Here is a 22,548-nt window from a genome sequence, read left to right as displayed (position 1 = left end):
AATGCTACAAGCCTCTTTCAAACACAAAGGGATTAGTTTAATTTAAATTTTATGCAAACCTGCAAACTTTCTCTGCTTATTATTTTTTATTTAATACCTGTAATCGCACATTTCTGCTCAACTGTGTGTGTGAGATTATATCATTTATAGTCTTTATCATATGGGCTAAGAACACTTTGGCTCATTGTTTCCCCGTGACCTTTAACTTTCATATTGATGACAATGTCTTTAATTGCCACGGTAACTCTGGTTTCTATGTACCATTTCGCTTACAGGAAGCAATGGTCCTCAAAAGTTCTGTATTGAGAAGGTGGGAAAAGAAAACTGGCTTCCCAGGAGTCACACATGGTGAGTGCCTTCAAATTACAGTACAGCAGACACCTCTTTCAAACTACTGAAGTTTATTGTTTTGACGAACGAATACAACAGCTACAACAAGAAAAAAAGATTATATTGCTACGACGAGAAAGTAGTTTCTCATGGGTCAACAGGTGCTGGAAACCTCTGAAAATGCTTTTTTTTAAGTTTTTCAAAGTGCTTGAATTTTGATCAAATAATTGAAGCTACTTAGAACTGTAATTGCATTGCTTCCATGATAAGTATTTTGCTTTTGATTTAAAAAAGTTTTGTCCTCAGTGAAGAGGAGTCGGTCAGCTTGGCTGCCGCCCTAAATCTTTGGTGCATGAATGGTAAAAAAAAAAAAGTGTGATTAATGACTCGTAGAAAGGTGGGGAGAAACTCGATGCTCATATTCAGCTGTTCGTAAAGGAAGTTTGACCAAAAATAAACAAGGGAGAAGGTCTTATTATGTATTTATGCTCATGTTATTTTCCCAGCTTTAACAGGTTGGACTTGCCACCCTACAAGAGCTACGAGCAACTGAAAGAGAAGCTGATGTTCGCCATTGAGGAGACGGAAGGCTTTGGGCAGGAATGAAAAGAGAACTTAAAGTACCGGGTGCAAGAGAATGAAGGAGTAAAAAGCATCAGTGTTAAAGTCAGGGGGGCTTCTGCAGAAAAAGTAGGTGTTTTTTGGGCAGTTTGTACTCGTGCACACGTGCAGCTGTATGGTAAATCTATGGGTCTGTTGCTGGTGTTGCCATTATGTCGTTGGGATTTGGGCATCTGCCCTGCTCACCAAGCTCAAAGCCTGAAAGGTACGAGGGAAATTTTGTATCGTTTTCAACCAAAATGTGGAAGCTGCTCCTGTCTCTGAGACTGTGCACCAAATTATGCATGAGATTCTGAAACCTCACCTTCTATGACATCTGTTTAGCAGAACCGTAATAGTCTCTCCCCCCGAACATGTGATCATGATGTGGAGGTGGTGTTGGAGCTACAGTCATCATCTCATGATGAGAAGGAGCACTGGTTCCAGCAGCAATGGTATTACTTTTTAATGCAAGATTGAGAAGTTGTGGTTGTCTTTTCTTTTCTTTTTTTTTAACGGGGTTAAGTTGCACCAAAAAGAACGAGACTCTGTGCTAATGATTAAAGTGGATATTCTATAAAAGCAATAACAATAACACAGGACTTTTGAAATTGTAGTGCTCTAAATTAATGCTTGAGTAACAGACAATCTTGGTGCTTCAAAGAGATTTGGGAGACATACCTGTTTTGCGCTCTGGGTTATATATTGTTTCATCTGTGAATCGAATAATGATTGTGAAAAGTGTTGTAACCTCCATTATTTGGTGGCAAATGTGGAACACAACATTAACTGACCCTAGTTTTATAGGGCCAGAGTTTGCACGCTGTGACGTGGAATGGGACATAATGGATTAGAGTATTCTGGAAGAGTTTTAAAGTTCTTATGATCAGCTTTAAGGACATTGCACACCTTCTGTCTTTATTAATTTACAGAATGGAGTCAAGATCCTACAGAAATGCTTTATGATCGCCTAAAAAGAACCTTAAAATGAGTGAAAACAGAAAAAAATCACACCAAACCAAATCAAATCTTAAAGGACAAGACCGTTTTTTTTACATTGGGCCCTTGATTTCACATTATAGCATGATGTTCTACTCACCCCTGCTTGTTGTTGAACATTTGGAGCTGTTCCGAAGATATTCGAGAGGCGTCTGGCTGCTCTCTTGAGATATTCGGCCATGAAACGGTTTCCTATGGGCAAGCTTATACAGGCACAAACTATGCTGTTTATAATTTATTAATTACTCTACACTAGCACTGATAACGTGGAGGTGCGTCGCTTACTTAAAAAAAATCCGGGTTACTATAATTTTTATTTTTTATTTTTTATTTTTTATTTTATTTTTTTTTTTTTTTTGGTCGTAAAGTGGGTGTTACTGACGTCATCGTCGTGCTACTGCCACAGACAGCCCACAGACCTGCTGCCTATTTATTTATTCGGCTAAAATTCAAAATTACAGTAACCCGGATTTTTTTAAGTAAGCGACGCACCTCCACGTTATCAGTGCTAGTGTACAGTAATTAATAAATTATAAACAGCATAGTTTGTGCCTGTATAACATTGCCCATAAGAAACCGTTTCATGGCCGAATATCTCAAGAGAGCAGCCAGACGCCTCTCGAATATCTTTGGAACAGCTCCAAATTACCAACAACAAGCAGGGGTGAGTAGAACATCATGTTATAATGTGAAATCAAGGGCCCAATGTCAAAAAAACGGTGTTGTCCTTTAAATTGTGAAAGACATTTTCAATGCATACGTAAAACTAAAAAGAAATGGCTGTTCATACACATGCAGCAGTTGAATTTAAATGATTCATTTTGAATTCTTCATGCTCCTCATCATACCTTAAATAAGAATAAGAGAAATAAATACAGTTGTTAAGAATTTACCAATGTTGGTCAAACAATGCCATGCATTATTTTTCAGAACCTTTCTATCCCCTTTTATATGTACAGAACCTTTTACCTCTGAATTATCTCTGTGTAACAGTCAAAAATCCTCTTGTCAGTTGCAATTTAATGGACGGATTGAAATTAGGAGACACGGTGAAAACTGCTAACGGCTATGTTTTCATTTTTTAAGATGTGATCAAGACATGACTTGTGGAGAAGATCATGACTGCCATTGCTGATTTTTAGATTCCAAGTACAACTTATTTTGAGAGATTACTGTGTGGAATACCGATGATTGTCCACACATGATCTTTACCCAATGATGAGTGTAATAGAAAGTGTCTGCATAACTGCTAATATTTATTTGGCCTAGTTTGACAACTGTTAAACATCTGATCAACAGCACCAGAGTTCACGATGATCAAACTGATCAATTAATGAAATAAGACGGATAGTGTGGTTTGAATGATTTAATTACACACAGAGTTACCGTGGTAACTGAGGACCATCAGACTCGGGTGGCGTTATTCTGACAAAGCACGAATGTTCATCAGGAGCGACTGAACCACTGTGTGGAATACCTGTGAGACTTGAGCTGCAAACTCATCGAATGTATCAGGATGAAAGCTGATTGGTCAAGTTGCCCACAGTTTTGCCTCAGATTGTCACCCCTGAAACAGGATGTTGTTTACCCCCCCCCCCCCCGGGAACATAGCAAGTGAGCAAATATGTAAAGACCGTTAAGCATTGCTCCCTTTCACGTCTTTTTTCAAATGTTTTCCAGAATCCTCCACATCCAACTAAACCACTGTCACTCTCCTGTATATGAGAAGAAGTTGTAAATGGTGTCAATAACAAATTTTCTTTTATAAGAGAGGTTTTAATAAGAAGTTTATGGTAATACTCTATTTTCTTTTCCCTGTTTAATTGCTGATGTACATGAAGATGTGTAATATAGAAATTGTCACCTTAATAAATTAAATAAAAAAAGAATATGTACGTGTCTTGGCTAAAGTAAAGGATGAAGATGAGACCGTTTACATGTGTGTGAAATATCAAACTTCAGTACAACTACATCTATTCTTTTACAATAAGTTAAAGTTTGCCATTCTATTAATATCAAATGTGTGTCATTTCAGCAGCTGGAATTATACATTAATTGTGAGTGCTACTGTAAATGTCCACAGGTATTTTTAATAATTATCATATTCTATCTATAGTACCACCTCCCGAGGTATAAGAACTCAAAAGTAGTCGAAGCTAGGTTTCCAAAACCAACAAATTTACCACAAACATAAACTGAATCAAACTGAAAGAATATACATTTTACTCAAAATGCAAGTATGTTTGAATGAACATGAATACACGTTTGAGACATGCGTAAACTTGTAATAATTTAATTTAAATTGGCATCACGACGTTTTTAAAAGAACTGCTGTGGTTGAACTCTCAAAGTTTACAGGCAAGAAAACAGACGTTCCACAGGTTATCTCAGCAATATGGATCCAACAAGTAAAACATCTCCCACAACATTTCTTTTACAGCTAAAGAAAATTTATTTATTTTTTTTAAAAAGGAGGTGAAAAATATAAATAACGTTTTAATTTAAAACAAATTGTTCAATTATTTCCTGGATTTCCCTGATTTGGTTTTGACTTCTGATCAGACATAAGAGTTTGTTACTTGGGGCACATCCAGGAAATGTTTCTACAGTTGTACATAGACTATAAACAAGGCTGTTGCAAACCAGTTTGGTCATTACTCTGAATCTGTGCCAGTGCATCGCCACCATTGTCCACCCCGTCATGATCCTCTTCCTCCTCTTCCTCTCTTTCCATCTGCTCTTCAGCGTTGACGATGGCGGCCCGGCAGCCCTCCTCACTCCTCCTCTCTACTCCCTCCCCCTCCTCCTCCCTTAGTGTATCCACTTGGTCTTGGCTGTCCTCTGAGCAGTCCTCCTCTGTGTCATCTCCCCCAGTCCGTGCCCTTTTTGTTTTTCTAGTGATCGTGCTTCCTCTTACGTCATACTCTCCGTCCTTTTCCTCAGCCGTCAGCACCCCTCCGTCTTCGTCCCCCTCTGCTCCCGTCCCATTTCCTGCTGCGGGACATTTATGATCTCTGTAATAACTCTGTCTGGTGAATCCTTTGTTGCAGGTGGAGCACCTGAAGCGGTAGTTATCTGTGTGGGACTGCTGATGCTCCAGCATATGAGCCCTGCGGCTGAACGTCTTCTGACAAAATAGACACTTGTAGGGTTTGATACCTTGAGGAGAGCAGAGTTGATGAGAATTAGTGCAAATATTCTGCTCACAGACTGGCTGTTCAATAAGTAAATTATATGGGAAAGGAATTAAAGGTGGGGTAGGGGTTCTTTTTCTGGAGCATTTTTTTTTACATATTGCTTGAAATAATTAAAAGTTTTGATACAAAAATGAAAAGTTTTAGTGGCCTCTAGGAAAAACACTATCCAATCATACTGAACGGACCGTTAACGATGATTGGATTCTGATGCCGTCTATCAAACTGCAATCTGCTCCTCCCTCCCCCTCTGTTGTGTTGGTCAATAATGAAACGTGTCGTCTTCATTTAGTTTCCTTTATTTCCGAACCTTCACATTACATGTGCGCGCCTGGCTGTCCTTTACCGAGATTCCCCTCCCGGCTCCCGTAGCTGGCGTTTCATAATAACTCTACTACATTCCTCCCCTTGTAGATTTTTTAACTAAGCCTAACTAAATTTAACACATTTAGACTTGAAAACATTTCAAAATTAAATCTCCTATTATTAACTGCATTTCAACAACACTAAACGGAAGCAAAAGAAAATTCAAGGAACATAAAACACCAACATTATTATTATTATTATTATTATTTTTTTTTCATTTAAAGTGCTACATCCTGTACCGAGCGGGTTTCTTGATAACCCTCCCAGATCTGGTGGTGAGCGGTAAGTTTGGAGGTTTTGGTTCTGGGACTGTGAGAGTCTCTTGTGGTGTTTCTGAGGTCGGCTGGTGCTGTGGCTGTGTATCCTTTGGTAGGCCTACTCCATTGTCTAGGTCCGTTATCTCTGGTTCTGGGATGCTGACCTCCACTGGCATGGGTGCATGTCGGAGGTGCTAGACATTTCGGTTCACACGACTTCCGTTTTCCGTATTTACTATCTCAAAGGAGGTGTCAGAGGTATTTCTCAATATGACATAACGCACATCTTTGTATTTTGAATCCAACTTGTTGTTCTCCAGGTTTGCAATGTATACAACGTCTCCGACCTCAAAGCTGTGTTCTTTTGCTCCATGTTTCTTGTCGGCATACTCTTTCATTTTCTTCTTGTATTCGTCATGGTGCTTTCTGATGTCACAGTTCTCATTTTCTTCCTCTTCCCAATGAGGTAGTTTGGTGCGCATATCCCTCGCAAAGATGAGATAGGCTGGGGTTTCTCCTGATGCTCTGTGGGGGGTCGTACGATACGCCATCAGGATCTTTGACAGTTCGTCTGTCCAACTCTTTCCCTCACACTTACAGGCCCTGAAAGCCTTCTTCAGGTAGCGATGAAAGCGTTCAATCTTGCCATTACTTTTTGGGTAATAAGGAGATGCCCGGATATGCTTGATTCCACAGGTTCTTAGAGAAGTATCAAAAAGAGTGGACACAAATTGCCTGCCATTATCAGTCACTACCTCTAGGGGGTATCCAAATCTTGCAAATATCTTCATTAGTTCTCTAGTCACTGTCTGTGATGCTATATCTGACAATACAACCGCTTCTGGGTAAGACGTATAGTAATCAATGACTGTAAGTAAATGCTTGTTGTCAATTGGGCCTACTAGGTCTACACCTAACTTCGTCCACGGCTTTGGGGGTAGCTCTAGTGGCTGGAGCGGTTGATCTTCACGCAGAGGTTGGTTCAGAATGCATGCATTGCAGTTTCTAATCAATCTCTCAATGTCAATATCCATGTTCGGCCAATAAAACTTGTTTCTCAAAAACTGTTTTGTCCTTGGTGTGTTTCATGTGCTATGTTCATGGCCTGCTTTGTTTTGCTTTTGGGTAGCACAATCCTGTGTGCCCTAAGGATCAGTCTATTGTGAATAGCGTCTTTCTGTGGCGGTTAGTGAGCGACTTGCATACGCTATTGGTTTGTTTTGTCCATTGGACTGTTTCCGAAGTAGGACAGCTCCTAATCCTATTGGACTGGCATCTGCAATTACAGTGGTCGGTGCATCTAACTTGAAGTAAGCTAAGCAAGGTTGACTTACCATTGCTCTTTTCATGTCTTTAAAAGACTTTTCAGTCTCTGTGGTCCACTACCATTCTTCACCTTTTCGTGTCAGTCGCCTGAGTGGTTCTGACAGGTTTGCATAATCCGGTATGAATTTCATCAAAAATCCACATGTGCCTAAAAATGAACGTAGCTGTGAAATGTTCTCGGGTCTTGGTGCTTTGCTTATGGCTTCCACTTTTCTTGGATCTGGCTTTATTCCCTCTCGTGAGATCACATGACCTAGTATTTCAATTTGTTTCAATCCTAACACGCATTTGTCTTTGTTAAGAGTCAGTCCTTTCCCCTGAAATCTTTTGAACACTCTCCTCAGTCTCTCTTCCAACTGTTCCTCGTCATCTGCATATACGACCATGTCATCTATGTAGCACACAATTCCAGGCATACCGCTAAGCAGAGAATCCATAGCCTTCTGATAAGCCTCCGGTGCTGAAGATAATCCAAACGGTACCTTTTTGTACCTGTAGCAGCCTCTGTGTGTAATGAATGTGGTCAGGTGTCTTGACAGGATCTAAGTCAATTTGCCAGAAGCCTTTCCTTGCATCCAGTTTTGCATAGACTTTAGATCCTTGAACTGCCTGTAGAATGCTATCAACAGTCGGTACTGGATGCCTTTCCCTAATCACAGCTTTGTTCGCCTCTCTAAGGTCTGCACAGAGCCTCAATTCCGCCGTGTCTTTCTTTGGTGTGAGCAGTAGATTTGAAACCCACTCAGATCCTTCATTCACTTCTTCAATTATATCTTGTTCAAGCATTTTGTCTAATTCCTGATTCACAGCTTCCTTCATGTGATACGGAATTTGTCTTAATTTCTGTCCCACAGGTGGTATAGACTTATAGTGAAAAGCTGGACATCCGACCTAGAAGTGGCTCAACGTCGCCTCTGATCACATAGACATCGTCCTTCATTCTTATTCCCTTCCAGCAAAGCTCAGCTTCGAAAAATCCCATGCATGGTAATGGTGTTTTCTGCCCATATGTATAAAACTTTTTCGTCGTCACTTTCAGCTTTGTGTTTGTTTTGAACAGTCTGTTGTAAAGACTGTCAGATATGAAGTTTCTGCCACTTCCTGTGTCTATTACCATTTTCACTCTTTGTCCATTAATCTGAATTGGTTCTTTTCCTTCAGGGTCAACTGAATAAACAAACTCGTCCGAACTGTCTGAGCTGTATTCATCTACATTTCTTAGATTCTCCGATTTGGTTCTGCTTGACTCTGATTTTCTTTGTTTTGATTCAGTGTTGCTATTGCTACTCTCTTTGTCGGCAGTCTTCTTTCTGCAAACTCGTGCATAATGACCCACTTTTTTACAGTACATGCATTTAGCTGTTCTGGCTCCACAGTCATCTGCCTTGTGGCTAGTCAACCCACATCTGTAACACACACTGTCTTCATCGTTAGGCGCACCTTTCCTTTCAGACCGTCGAGGCTGTGTGCGCCTGTCTCTGGTGAAGTTTACAGTGCTATCCTTTAGTCTAGTGCTGTCTGACAGCGTTTTGGCTTCTGCTTGTGCAGCCTCGAAAACCCGCGCTACTGTAAGCGTTCTCTCCAATGTGAGCCCTTCCTCCTGCAGCAGCTTATCACGTAGCCTTCTGTTTGCACATTTCTCCACGATTTGGTCACGTATCATGTCTGTCGCACGATCTGGCCAGTTCTCTGAGTGCGTTTACATAAGCATCTATAGTCTCGTCTTGAGTCTGAGTTCTCTGTCTGAATTTATGCCTCTCGAGCACCACATTTCTCCGTGGTGTAAAGTACTTGTCAAGCACGGCTATCGTCTGCGGATAAGTATCTTTCGGACCTTGTAAATTGGCAAAAATCCGTTGGACCGAAGGCCCTATGCAATGTAGCAAAGTTGCTCTCCTCACCTCATCCGTGCTCCCTACGGATCCACTGGCTATTTCGAAAATCGTGTAAGAGTCCATCCAGAGCTTATATTCCGTGTACAGATCTGCAGCTCCAACATTCAAAGGGTTGGGCGGTGATATTTGCACAATCGTATTCCCACCTTGCTGTACTTGTCCAGGTGCACGGGCAGGACCACGGCTTGAAGCAGCAGCATTTCCAGCAGGCTCATCCGTCATTTCGTCGCTCCAATTTAGCTAACTGTGCTAGCCAGCGGAATCCAGTCAAGTCCAAAAATGTTCAAAGTCGGTTTGGAACGTTAAATCCGTGTCGTTCTTCTGTTCATGTCAATGTCACCTGATTCTTTATTTATCCTCGTTGCCATTAATGTTGTGTTGGTCAATAATGAAACGTGTCGTCTTCATTTAGTTTCCTTTATTTCCGAACCTTCACATTACATGTGCGCGCCTGGCTGTCCTCTACCGAGATTCCCCTCCCGGCTCCCGTAGCTGGCGTTTCATAATAACTCTACTACACCCTCCTTCCCCCTGTGCGCGTACCCTGCTCCGTGAACGAAGTACGCGTCCAGAAGCTTGGCAGGAAGCTAAACTAGAGCCAGCTTGGCTAGCACCTAGCATTATTAAACGTATAGTTAGCATATACTAAATACGGCAACGATCGATGCTTGCTGTCAGAACAGCGCTCGTGCACCTTCGTGCTCGTGTGCGTTCATGTACTCTAGAGGCGTGGCTTCGGGGGGAAAGTGAAGAAAAGGGTTGGGACTTTTTACCTGTGTATTTTCAAAATGCAGCTTCGCTGGACTAAAAATCCAGGCCTCCTACCCTACCTTTAATGCCACAATTTAACAGAACATCATAACAATATTCATCATCGCTGTTTGGTGTTATTCGCTCACCAGAATGGGAAAGGATGTGTGCCTTGAGTTTGTCTGGTCTGTTGAATTCTTTGGTGCAGCCTACATGTGTCCTGGTGTGAAAACAGAAAATTGGGCATTAATTAATTAAATAACTGAGAATGAAAAGAATTGTAAAGAATGAAATTGGTGTAAGAAAAATTATTCAACATAAAAGAATGAGGGATTGCAGAGTGACACGAGCTGTTTTTATCACTTCAGAACCTCACCTGAAGGGACATTTGTATTTCTTAAAGGGTTCATGGATGAGCATGTGTCGCTTCACTTTGTCCTTCCTGTTGAACGTGGCCTCACAGAGGGAACACTTGTATGGCTTTTCACCTACAAACAAATCGGCATCGAGGTCACACCTTCTGCTTTACACAGTAAGCCCACACCCGTCTTATATGCAAAACAGAGGCAACGCAAATGAGTCAGTTTTAACGTGAAAAACCGCCTCACAAGAAGTTTCACACCTGAGTGAATACGAGTGTGCAGTTTGAGGTAGTGCTCTGTCTTGAAGGCTTTCTTGCAGATCTGACACTTGAACCTTCCTCCGACGCCATGAGTGGGAAGATGACGTCTGAAGTACCTCTCACATGGGAAAACCTGAAAAAGAGCAGATAACAGCAGATCTTATCAGACTCTGAATCTACAAAACACCCCGAACCGGAGCTTGCCAATGGCACATTGTACTACCGTAACATGCTGACATGCAGGTGAGAAGGTGTGACGTCGGGTGTGGAACGTACCTTTTGACAGTGAGGGCAAGGAAAACTGTGTGAGGCAGTCAGTAGATGTTGTTCCAGAGCCTCCTGGGTTGAATATCTGCTTTGACATTTCACACACCTGGAAGGAAAAGCGGGAAGTATGCTCAAACAAACCACAGAACCATTGCTCATTGCAAGAATGGTACATACCAGCCAGTGTGTAATATAAAAAAACAATATAAAAATAGATAATTATGGACACAAAAATATTCATCCATAAGGGAAATTATATTGCATTTCTTTTTTTTTTTTCATTATTCTGTCCCTCCTTTTATCAAATCAAATCAAATTTATTTATATAGCACATTTCATGTACAAACAGTTCAAAGTGCTTTACATAAAATAAAAGCATTGCAGCAGGGAGTGCAAGAAGCATTAAAAATACATAAAAGAATATAAAAAGAAACAAATAAAATCATTTAAATGAATTTAAAAACAGGCAACAGTCTAGATAAGTAAAAAGATATTTCATGCATAGACACATGAGAACAGAAATGTCTTTAACCTGGATTTAAAAATGTCTACATTTGCTGAAAGTTTAATCTCCACTGGCAGTTTGTTCCACTTGTTAGCAGCATAACAGCTAAATGCTGCTTCTCCATGTTTAGTCTGGACTCTGGACTGAACCAGCTGACCTGAGTCCTTGGATCTAAGAGCTCTGCTGGGTTTATATTCTCTGAACATATCACAGATGTATTTTGGGCCTAAACCGTTCTGGGATTTGTAAACCATCAGCAGGCTTTTAAAATCTATTCTGTCACTGACTGGAAGCCAGTGTAAAGATATTAAAACTGGTGTGATGTGTTCAGATCTCTTAGTCCGGGTTAAAACTCCAGCAGCAGCGTTCTGGATGAGCTGCAGATGTTTAATGCTCTTTTTGGGAAGTCCAGTTAAAAGAGCATTACAGTAATCGAGTCTACTGGAGATGAATGCATGGATGAGTTTCTCCCGGTCTTTTTGGGAGAGGAAACCTTTAATTCTGTTGATGTTTCTGAGGTGGTAAAAAGCTGCCTTGGTGACAGCTTTGATGTGGCTGCTGAAAGTCAGATCTGAGTCTATCAACACTCCGAGGTTACGAACCTGGTCAGTGATTGTAAGGTTCCGAGTCTCAAGATATTTACCAACGCTGACCCTCTTCTCTTTGCTACCAAACAGAATGATCTCAGTTTTGTCTTCATTTAATTGTAGAAAATTCTCTCTCATCCAGGTGTTTACTTCCTCCAGACACTGACACAGTACGTCTGCTGGGCTGCAGTCGTCCGGTGACAGAGACACATAAAGTTGTGTATCGTCTGCATAACTGTGATAATTGATGTTAAAGTTCTGCAATATCTGACCCAAAGGGAGCATATACAAGTTAAACAGAAGAGGTCCAAGAATTGACCCCTGGGGGACTCCACAAGTCATGGCCACTCGCTCAGATTCATAGCTGCCAATTGTAACAAAATAACTCCGGCCTTCTAAGTAGGACCTGAACCAGTTAAGGACCGCTCCAGAAAGTCCAACCCAGTTTTCCAGCCTGTGCAACAGGATTCTGTGATCTACAGTATCAAATGCAGCGCTGAGGTCCAACAGGACCAGGACTGAAACATTACCAGAATCAGTATTCAACCTGATGTCGTTTAACACTTTGACCAGAGCTGTTTCAGTGCTGTGATGACGTCTGAAGCCTGATTGAAAGTTATCAAGACTTCCACTTTCATTCAGAAAGTCGTTGAGCTGGTTAAATACAACTTTCTCAATAATCTTAGATATAAAAGAGAGATTAGAGACAGGTCTGTAGTTGTTCATCATAGAGGCGTCTAGAGTTCTCTTCTTTAGGAGTGGCTTAATGGCAGCTGTCTTTAGTGACTTGGGAAAAATGCCTGATGCCAGTGAGCTGTTAACTATTTGTAGGAGATCACTTTCTACTGAGGTAAAAACAGTTTTTAAAAAGTCGGATGGTATTATGTCCAGAGAACAAGTTGTTGATTTCAGATGCCGAACTGTTTCCACTAGGATTTTTAAATTAACAATATTAAATTGTGACATAACGTCAGAGTTATTTCTAGGTTTTAGACAGATTAGTTTTCTTGTTTTTCTGTGTTGCGTGAATGTTTTGTCTAATTGTTTTGATTTTTTGGCTAAAAAAGTTGGCAAATTTGTTGCATTTCTCAGTGGAAAGGAGGTCTGGGTTTGACTGTTTAGGAGGATTTGTGAGTTTTTCAACCATAGCAAACAGAGTTTGAGAATTGTTGACATTCTTATTAATCATTTCAGATAAATGCAGCTGTCTGGCCTTGCACAGCTCATTGTTATAACTACGCAGGCTTTGTTTGTACAGCTCATAGTAAATCTGAAGCTTTGTTTTCCTCCATTTACGTTCAGCTTTCCTGCATTCTCTTTTCAGGTTTTTGACCGTAGTGGTGTTTCTCCATGGTGTTTTCTGTTTGATCAAGGTGCTCTTGATTCTTATCGGTGCAACAGCTTCCATTACATTAAAAATTTTCAAGTTAAAATGATCCAGCATTCCTTCAACCGACTCTGCACTCATTGTTGGTAACATAGCTATGGCCTCCCTAAACTGAGCACTTGTTTTCTCATTGATGTGCCTCTTCTTAACTGAGAAGCTGGTTGTTTGAACATTCTGAGTAATATGTAAATCAAATAAAATACAAAAATGGTCAGACAAGGCCAAATCAGTAACAACAACAGAAGAAATATCAACACCTTTAGAAATGACCAGGTCCAGAATGTGACCTCGAAGGTGAGTTGGTTCTGTTACATGTTGCCACAAACCAAACATGTCCAGCACAGAAGAAAATTCTTTGGCATGACCATCCGTCATATTATCTATGTGAATGTTAAAATCCCCGGTCAAGATGAAATGGTTAAAATCAGTTGAAATAACAGACAATAATTCAGAAAAATCATCAATAAAACTTGCACAGTATCCTGGAGATCTGTAAATGATTAAGAACAGGATTTTAGGAACACCCTTTAAAATAAAACTCAGATATTCAAAAGAAGTGAAATCACCAAATGAGATCTCTTTACACTGGAATGTATCTTTAAATAAAGCAGCTTCACCCCCACCTTTCCTACCATTTCGGCATTTATCCATAAAACTAAAGTTTGGGGGAGCTGCTTCATTAAGAACAGTAGCGCTTGTGCTCTCTGTTAACCATGTTTCTGTTAGAAAAAGAAAATCTAAATTATGTGAAATTATGAAGTCATTAACTAACAGTGACTTATTGGACAGAGATCTAATATTAAGTAAGGCTAGCTTTGTGGAGTTTACACTGGTCTCTGTTGTATTCTGAGTTGTACGTGGTACCGTTAACAAATTAGATAGATTCACCCTGGAAGTTGACTGTTTTCGATTCCTTCTTTTACTAACTAAAACAGGAAGCCTATTGGGTCCCAGCTTGTTCTCAGAACAGCTGTCAGAAGTCGGACTTCTATAGCAGGGACCCTGAACACATCATGGCATGGTATCTTTGTTTTGAACAGTACTATCTTTGTTTTGAACTCTGGAGAGCCTCTGGAGAGCCTCAGTGTTGCATTTCCAGTCTAGTCCATCAAGACTTTCAGAAATGTCAAGCGGCAGATCCATTAACCCATTGACGCCGGATGTTGCGTAGCGCAACATTGTGCCTAACGCCGGTTGTTGTGTAGCGCAACATTGTTCATTTATCATTATTTTCAAGGCGTATGTAATGCACAATGATTGGTATTTGTTTGGAGAGGATGAGGACGAGGAATTTTTTGGCTTTCAAGTAGACTGGCAGTCCGCTGGATTTCGCCCCCCCGACGTCAACAAAAGTTCACTCGTACACCGGGGCTGAAGGTGCCAATATCTGAAGATGCAAGTCCTTTAGATGTGTTCTCGCATATTTTCACTGATGAAGTTTGGGATATGTTGGTGACACAGACAAACTTATATGCGGATCAGGCACCGCGACCACACACCATCCAACTCAAAGTTGAGCCCCGCGTCAAAGCAGGAGATGAAATCTTTCAACGGTCTCTGCCTAACTTTTGGAATAATCAAACCACTCTCGCCAGAATTACTGGAGGCAGAGCAAGTGGCTGTATCAGACAAATGTCGCCCGAGTGATGGCACAAGATCGTTTCGACATGATCTGGAGGTAATTATTTATTCTTGCGCTTCATTCTGACGACTTCTCATTCTTATTTGAGTGGCGTTGCCTTTATGTAAAAAAAAAAAAAAAGAGAGCCCGGTGCGAATTACTGCAGTATGACAACTATGATGTTTTAGAAGTCGTGTCACTGAAGTTTACAGTATAACTGCACAATGCAAGATATATTGCAGTTTTTTTTTTATCATTCATTATTATTGCTGATATTATTATTTTGCAATGACGTCTCTATCATGGCCAGCAAAGTAGCTGAAGTGGTGCCTACTACTACTAATAATAATAATAATAATAATGATGATAATAATAGTAATGATGATTAGTTATAGTATAGTAATAGTAGTATAATAAATAGCAGCATTGGGTATTATCCTGAATCATGTGTGTGTCTGTGTGTGTATTGACTCATCTTTTTCTTTTTTTTTTTTTAATGAAAATGTGTTGCTGTTAATGCTGAATGAACATGACGGAATAAAAGCAGATAATTTAACCTTTAAAATGCAACTTATTTCATGTCTTTATGTGTTTCAGAGGCTGAGACTATTGAATTGTTCTTAGGTGTTTTCAATTAATTGTTTTTAGTTAAAAAAAACCTCAGGCATTGGGGACCTTTTCTAAAAACTGGCTTGGGCATTGAGCAGCCTTTTTTGCAGGTGCTTTAGGCGCCAATGGGTTAAATGGGCACCGACCCTTTATTCAATAACAGTGACTTTCTCCTTCAGTTTGAACTACTTGTGTCTCTATTTTGGTTTAAACACACCGAGGTCATCTCAGCGAAGTTGCAGTTAAAATGTAATCAGTGCACAAGTGTGGTTGAGCCAACCTGAAGACGGTGGTTTCCTTGCGTGTGCTCTGCTGTGGGCAGAAGCAGTGGGAGTACTGGTGGACTCCCAATTCAAACAGGGAAGGGAACACCTTGCTACAAAGGTGGCAGCGGTATGTCAGCTGCTCCTGGTGCGTCCGGATGTGTTCGAGAAACTGATCCAGTTTCTGGAAGGTCTGGGAGCAGGACTTTAACACACACTTATAAACCTGCAGGAGGGGAGATATGCAATCATTCTCAATGTGCTTGATGCCATTTTTTCTTTCAGTATTGCACGCCTTATTGCCCACTCCTGTAGCGATAATCTTCTATTTGTTCTAAAATCAAACTCCAAGACTTCTTGTTTTTTTTGTTTTTTTTCCCACTCACCTGCTCCCCTTTGTGTTGGGTCAAGTGGGACTTGAGCTGGAAGTAAGTCTTGAACTTGCTAGCGCAGAACTGGCACTGGTAGGAGCTATCTATCACGACAATCTGTTTGGTCTGAGCTTGACATTGCTGGTTCTGGTTGGATAGTACCTGCACCTGCATCTGGACCTGAGGGTGCCCACTTTGTACTTCCTCTCCTTGGTTGGGTGCCGGATCAGTTTGTCCCTCCGTCAAACTCTCCTCCAACCCCTCTGGTGTCTCTGTAATCAAGCATTGAGCATACTGTGAGAGCTGTGAATCTGATGCTGGACCAGTAGCCTTCAGCATTTTTCCACAACTGGGCTTGGATTTTCTTTGTCTGGTATTAGCAGTAACCTATAAGCCAACTGACAGACTCTTCCACGTGCAACAGGAAACTGTTTTTCACACCGTTTTATCACCTGTTCGTGCCGACTCTTGTTCTAGATGGGTTTGCTGACTGCTATGCTGCTGTGGCCCCTCCTCATCCCTTTCACCTTGCTGCTGCTGCTCCCCACCCCCTTCTTCCTCACTGGATGACACTGGCACCACCTTCACTGTGATTGGTAGTCGGGACACTGTGCTGGCCACATTCATGGGCCACACCTTAAAGGTGAAGATAACTGTTAAGTTGTTGGTGGTATACTCCATTCAAACCTCATGCTAGTATTCAGGGATTGCAGATACATCTCTCATATTCATTCATACATATATATATATATATATATATAATGCTAGCATTAAGAATTGAACTCAGTATTGTGAGGAGTGATATAAATATTACTACAAACCTTGTGAGTCTGCATGTGTTTCTTCACGTTGGACTTTTGGGCGAAGGCTCGGCCACACACGATACACTGAAATGGTTTCTCTCCTGTGTGGCTGCAAGAGTTAGTTAGTTAGAGCTTTATTTGTCCCCGTGGGGCAATTGTACTTGCATTACACTCGCTGGCACCAGACATGAGACACGATCAGGCATATCAAAGAAAAAAAACAAAAAAAAAAAACACACAAACATTGAACATAGAACACAAAACAGCTACTAGTACACACTACATTGGGTGGCTGGATAAACTACTGACCTCATTTAGTGCCTTTATCGCTTGGGGAATAAAAGAGAACTTTGACCTGTTTTTGGACAGGAGGGGGGGACAAAAACGACGTCCAGAGGGCAGGAGTTTAAAAGAGGAGGACAGTGGATGCTTATATTGAGCGATGATGTTGTCAGCCTTTTTAACAAGCCTCTCCCTATAAATACTCTCCATACTTGGCAGAGTGACACCAAGTAGTTTGCTAGCCGTAGTGACTGTCCTCCTGACCACCTTTTTTTGTGCCTCAGTGGCATTGCCAAACCAACAAATAATACAAAATGTTAAAACACTTTCAATAAAAGCAGTATAAAACATATGAAGCATCCGGTTGTCTACATTAAAAGCAAGCAGTTTCTTTAAAAAATACATTCTCTGCTGTGTCTTGGTGTGCAGTAGGTCAGTCCATGAGTCCCATTTCAGCTTACTGTCAAGCACAACACCAAGATATTTGTAGGTAGGGACAGCCTGAATGGTCTCTCCCATGACGACTGTGGCAGAGGGTGATTGTGACTTTCTAAAATCAATAGACATTACTTTCGTCTTTTTTGTGTTTAAAATCAGATTTGACCCCTTACACCAGTCTAAAAAGAAATCTACAATTGGGCCGTGATCACTTTCTCCATCCTCAAGGAGGCTTACTAGAGCTGTATCATCTGCATATTTAATAAAATGCCTATTGGGGAAGGTGCTAGTGCATGCATTTGTATAGATATATAACCGTTCTGCCTTTGGAACTGCCTTTGAACAGAACTCTGTTTTCAGATTGGTACCGTGACATGCCGGCAAAGTGACTCACCTTCTAATGTGCTGCTGAAGATCAAAGTTTTTGGAGAAGATTTTGTCACAGAAATTACACTTCAGCTTCTGACCTTTTCCCTTCAGCTGCTCTGCTGGGGGGCAAAATTGAGTGAATTAGAATACATTTCATATATATGGCCATGTCACCTGTGCAGTTTCATCAACTTTTGATTTTAAAACTGATCTTCATAACGACTGATCTAAATTATTGCAGATTTTAATTAAACTTTCCTCCAAATTTTAAAAAAATGCAGCAAATTGTTGTAAAGTGGAATTTGCCTCGTAAAGCTAACACGTTACTTCCAATTATGTGTGACAAACCACGAGTGCATTGCTTTGAGCTGGGCATGAGTAGCAGAGGCTAGAGTTCTCAACGGGTCGGGTCGGCCCGAAAAACCCGACGGGACCCGCAGGTTCGGGCCGGGTTCGGGTCGAAAATATAAGCAGATGACTCGGGTCGGGTCGGTCCTCAGGCTTAATCTTTTCCGCCCAGTGAAAAAAAAAAAAAAAAAGTATTAATCCTCGCTGCTGTTTACCGTGAATCATGGTGAATTTCCCCTTGGGAATCAATAAAGTATCTATCTATCTATCTATCTATCTATCTATCTATCGTAACGAAAGTCTGCATGGAGCGGGGACAGACATGACACCGCTGCGTGCACGCCTTTAGCGGAGAAGAAGATGGAGTTGGTGAAGAGCAAACTTGCTGCAGGTGAATTCACCGTCGCTACAGGAGTGGGAAAATCAGAGGTCTGGAAAGTGTTTGGAGTGGTGCTGGATTCTGATGGAAATTCCACAGGTTATGTGCAATGCTCAAAATGCAAAGTGCTGTTAAAATATGACAGCAAAAAAACAGGGAAGTCCAACCTGAGCCGCCATACAGTAAGCTGTGGGCATTCGACCCACAGCCCGTCAGTCTCCATAGGATAACATGGGAAAACTCGACCCCCGGCGTCGGCCGCGGGCCGGGTTCGGGTAGATAATTCATATTGATGTGTCGGGTTACATCGGGCTCGGGCTTTAAAAGCCACGGGCCGGGTCGGGTCGGGTTGTAATTTTCAGGCCCGTTGAAAACTCTAGCAGAGGCTGGACCCAAGTGAATAGTTTAGCCAGCTGCCGGCACTTACATATGCTTACAATGTGCTAAGTTCTTCTTGCTTCTCACCTGCAGCTCCATCCGTACTTTTTTTGCTGCTCCTTGGTTGTTTGGGAATGATGACCTTTTCAAAGTCACCGAGCTCAGTCATGTTGTTGGTGGTGCTGCAGGTCTTTGTTTTGGTGCCCTGCTTCCCGGGACTGTAGACGGGAGGGCTTGTGAAAGACTGGCTCTCCACACACTGACTGGGCACCTGCGGAAGAAACACGTTGAAATCAAAAGTCGGATAACACATTTACCTCTGTGATGCGAGCTGGCTTCACTCACTTGAACAGGATGAAAAGCCTGTAGACCTAAAGTGTGGATTTCTGCACCACCACCGCCACCTCCTGCCATATGGGGCATTGTGCTGTAAACTTGCACCACTGAGTTGCTGTGGCTCGCTGGGACTTGTGAAGAGAGCGGCTGCTGGTTGGGCTGTCCTGCTGGCAGCGGGTGGGCTGGTGTCTGGGCAGAGGGCAGGGGGTGGGAAGACTGCTGCTGCTGCTGCTGCTGCTGTTGGTGATGGTGGGTGTGGTGGTGGTGGTGGTGTTGAAGATATGATACTCCTGCAGTGTGCATGCTCAGGTTACTCTGTAATAAAGGCAAGTCCAGCAGGAATGCGTGGTTTTAATGGTTAGGACGTATGAAAGTGACATAAGAGAATGGCGTGTACTGTATGAGGTGGTCCCTTGTTGCTTTACCTGTATAGGTGTCTGCATGGCAGACATGGGCTGGTCGATGGAGGTGAAGGCAGAGATGGCTGACATGAGAACATCGTCGCTGACCAGCACGTTGCCTTGCACCAGAGTGTGCGTCAAAGGGGAAGGAGGGACTGTGATGTAGGTGGACACCTGATGTACAATTAGAGCGTGATACACAAAAATGGGAGTTTTATTTGCAGAGTTAATTTTTCAAAGAGGTGGCAGCTACACCTTCCTCTTACTGAAATTTATTTTTCATTCTTATGGTCCTGCTTGCGCTGCTTTCCTCAAACATAGTTTCTAATAACAAATCAATCGTGTTAGATTTACTTTTACTGTATGCTTTTCATGTTTCTCAAATACACATTTATACACTTATTACTCGACTCGCAGCCCATCTTTAGGCTTCTGATTCATCATCATAAACTGTTTAATCCTCACACACAAAAAAAAAAAGAAGAAGACTTCTTATGTAGTCACCTGTCTGTTAGCAGGAGTTTGTGGTACGGAGCTGATTGGGACAGGTGCGTATGCATTGGTGGAGGCCAGGGACACTGTAGAAAGGGAGGGAGCACCAGACTGACACTGCTCTCTCTTATGCATCATGAAGGCTGGTAGAGAATTGAACTGTTTCTTACATTTCCCACACAAGAACACGTCTTCATCGTCTGCAGGAAGGACCGACATGGAAGTTTAAGGCACTTGTGCCCAAGTTACTGCTGTCACATCATCCAACTTTCTCATCTAAATAAATTCAATTTGATGACATTATTGACATTCTGCACTGTATGGCAAACGAATATATCATAATCTATATTCCATTCTTTCATTTTTTTTTTACATTTTTAAACATATAGCATAGCATAGGAACATGTAGGTCTTATGACAGAAAAATATTTTGGGATAGAAAATGTGATAATGCCTTTACAACTTTCAAAAAAAGAAAATTCTCAAAGCAACCCTTCAGAACTGAGAAGTGACGTGCAAAAATAACCCAGCAAAGAACACATTTTTTAGGTTCAGATGGGATACAAGAGCGAATGCAGGATCTTTATCTGTAAAGATGCTGCATTTCGCTGCAGTAATTTAGGGTTATTTATATATAAGTATAAGTGTTGTGTCCTACTTTATGTAGTGTTTTGTTATGTGGCACAAGCACAAATAAGGAGCAGCATTTACTATTTTCTCTCGTTACAATAAGGAATAATAGTACATGCTGCTCATGAGCAATCACTAAGGAATTTGGATATTTCTTTAGTATAAACGCACACCAACAATAACCATATTAATGGAAACTTTTAGGTATTTGAATAAATTTGAATAAAAAAAACAGTTGCCATTTCACATCCTGTCATACATGAATATGTATTGAGTGTGGTCATGTAACAATATTGGGGATCATGGGATCTAAGATAGAAATGCCCTTTTGAGTGTTTTTTTTTACTTCGATACAACCAGTATCCAAATTGCTCTTGTCATGTATGGCTTTTAAGGGTAAAACAAGTTCAAACAAGCCTATGTTGCTGCTGTTGCATACTGTATTAGATGTCACATACCCATAGACTGAATAGCAGGTGTCGTAGAGACATTTTGGTTGTTTGGGTCAGGAACTCCCCCCTGGCCATCCAGTAGAGACTGGACCGCCAACACCGTCTGGTTGTCCATACCTAAGGAGGACGATGAAGAAGAACAGGAGGAGAATGAAGTAACAATAAGCCACATGCTCCAGAGAAGCCCTTAATTCTGAGTCAAAAGTCTGTAAAAGTTGCAGCCTATATAGAAGAGGTATTGTTAAATTCTCTCTGGGGTTAGGCAATATAGTGAGATAAATCATTTTAAAAAAAGAAAACGGTGTAGAAATCCAATATCTTGTTAAATATGCTTCACTCGATCTGAAAGGAAAAGCTGTGTTTGCGTATCTTCAGCCACTTATTAACCACAGTTACGGGTGTGGACGAATCTAATTCTAATGCAATAAAAATCACAACCAAGCCTAAAGATAGCCAATTCGCATGTTGTAAAATAAATACAAGCAGATGTCCATTAAAAGCACCTCCATCAGAAAATGTATACATTCATTTGGAATGAAAAAAAAACATTTTACTACGTGACTGAACGACAATAAAAACGTCTTAAACAACGAAGTGTCCCAGATGTTTGCACAGCACTCAATCAGGTAGTTTGTTTACATACAAACCCACTGCCCCATCTATGGGATTTATTTGAAGGACGAGTACAAATGATGTTGCAATAGTTTTTCAGCATTTCTGAGCCTACAATATGTTTTTTTTTTCAAAAATTCCCCAAACGTTTAATTGCGTTTTTTAGTTAAGCGATTAAAAAATATATATTTCTACCTTCAAGCACCTCAAATATTGCCTGCGCCATCTTGTAGATGTCCTGCTGCACGGTAGGCGCTCGATTAGTAGAGACTAGCCTCTTCATGTAAGCAACGAGCGTACGTAAATTCCGTACAACTCAAGTGAAGTCGTTGAGAATACATCAAATAATTGGTTTTTAGGTATTTTTTTTATCATAAACCTCAAAGCGTGGCGGATGAGAACCCCCCGTATCCATAATAACATAAAAATAATGTAAGATGCTTGTTATAGAGTTTTGTCAAAACATACATTGCCATGGTAGTATTTTTTTCCGTGGTACGGAGAATGCGCCATTAGATCGATAAATCTGTGCTCGGTTGTCTGACAGACAGCCGTTTACACCAATCAGCTACCGTCAATCCCGCCCCCCGGGAAGTGCCGTTTTTTGGCCAATGGCAACCCTCACATTTTTACACGTGACACTTTCGCGGCAAAAAAGATTTCGCGCGAAAACCGTCCG

At 41.2% G+C, this 22,548-nt stretch overlaps 2 protein-coding genes across 4 annotated transcripts in view; one reads left to right on the top strand and one right to left on the bottom strand.

Moving 5' to 3' along the window:
* itchb (itchy E3 ubiquitin protein ligase b) overlaps window positions 1-2,080 on the top strand; it is a 37,302-nt gene extending 35,222 nt beyond the window's left edge. Inside the window, exons 23-24 of the mRNA XM_075476090.1 lie at window positions 276-348; window positions 837-2,080. Of these exons, the coding sequence (XP_075332205.1) occupies window positions 276-348; window positions 837-936 (173 nt within the window). The 3' untranslated portion in view covers window positions 937-2,080. The remainder of the gene's footprint in view (window positions 1-275; window positions 349-836) is intronic.
* Window positions 2,081-3,535: 1,455 nt separating this feature from the next.
* On the bottom strand, window positions 3,536-22,117 carry znf341 (zinc finger protein 341). 3 transcript variants are annotated; one of them, XM_075476087.1, is made up of 16 exons: window positions 22,065-22,117; window positions 21,264-21,374; window positions 20,188-20,375; window positions 19,708-19,857; window positions 19,292-19,597; window positions 19,034-19,217; window positions 17,867-17,960; window positions 16,771-16,861; window positions 16,402-16,585; window positions 15,965-16,221; window positions 15,596-15,804; window positions 10,616-10,712; window positions 10,340-10,472; window positions 10,094-10,205; window positions 9,867-9,937; window positions 3,536-5,088 (listed from the first exon to the last, which is right to left on the bottom strand). In XM_075476087.1, the coding sequence occupies exons 1-16, from the start codon at window positions 22,093-22,095 to the stop codon at window positions 4,550-4,552; spliced, it is 2,757 nt and encodes a 918-aa protein (XP_075332202.1). In that variant the 5' UTR covers window positions 22,096-22,117; the 3' UTR covers window positions 3,536-4,549. The 3 variants fall into 3 exon arrangements, with proteins under 3 accessions (XP_075332202.1, XP_075332203.1, XP_075332204.1); XM_075476088.1 differs by having other exon boundaries at window positions 17,867-17,957; XM_075476089.1 differs by having other exon boundaries at window positions 22,075-22,114.
* Between the last annotated feature and the right edge of the window lie 431 nt (window positions 22,118-22,548).

Source organism: Odontesthes bonariensis, chromosome 10, assembly GCF_027942865.1.
Source record: "Odontesthes bonariensis isolate fOdoBon6 chromosome 10, fOdoBon6.hap1, whole genome shotgun sequence".
Classification (NCBI taxonomy): Eukaryota; Metazoa; Chordata; class Actinopteri; order Atheriniformes; family Atherinopsidae; genus Odontesthes; species Odontesthes bonariensis.
The sequence above is the reverse complement of the archived record's forward strand: the minus strand, read 5'-3'. Positions and strand labels throughout refer to the sequence as shown.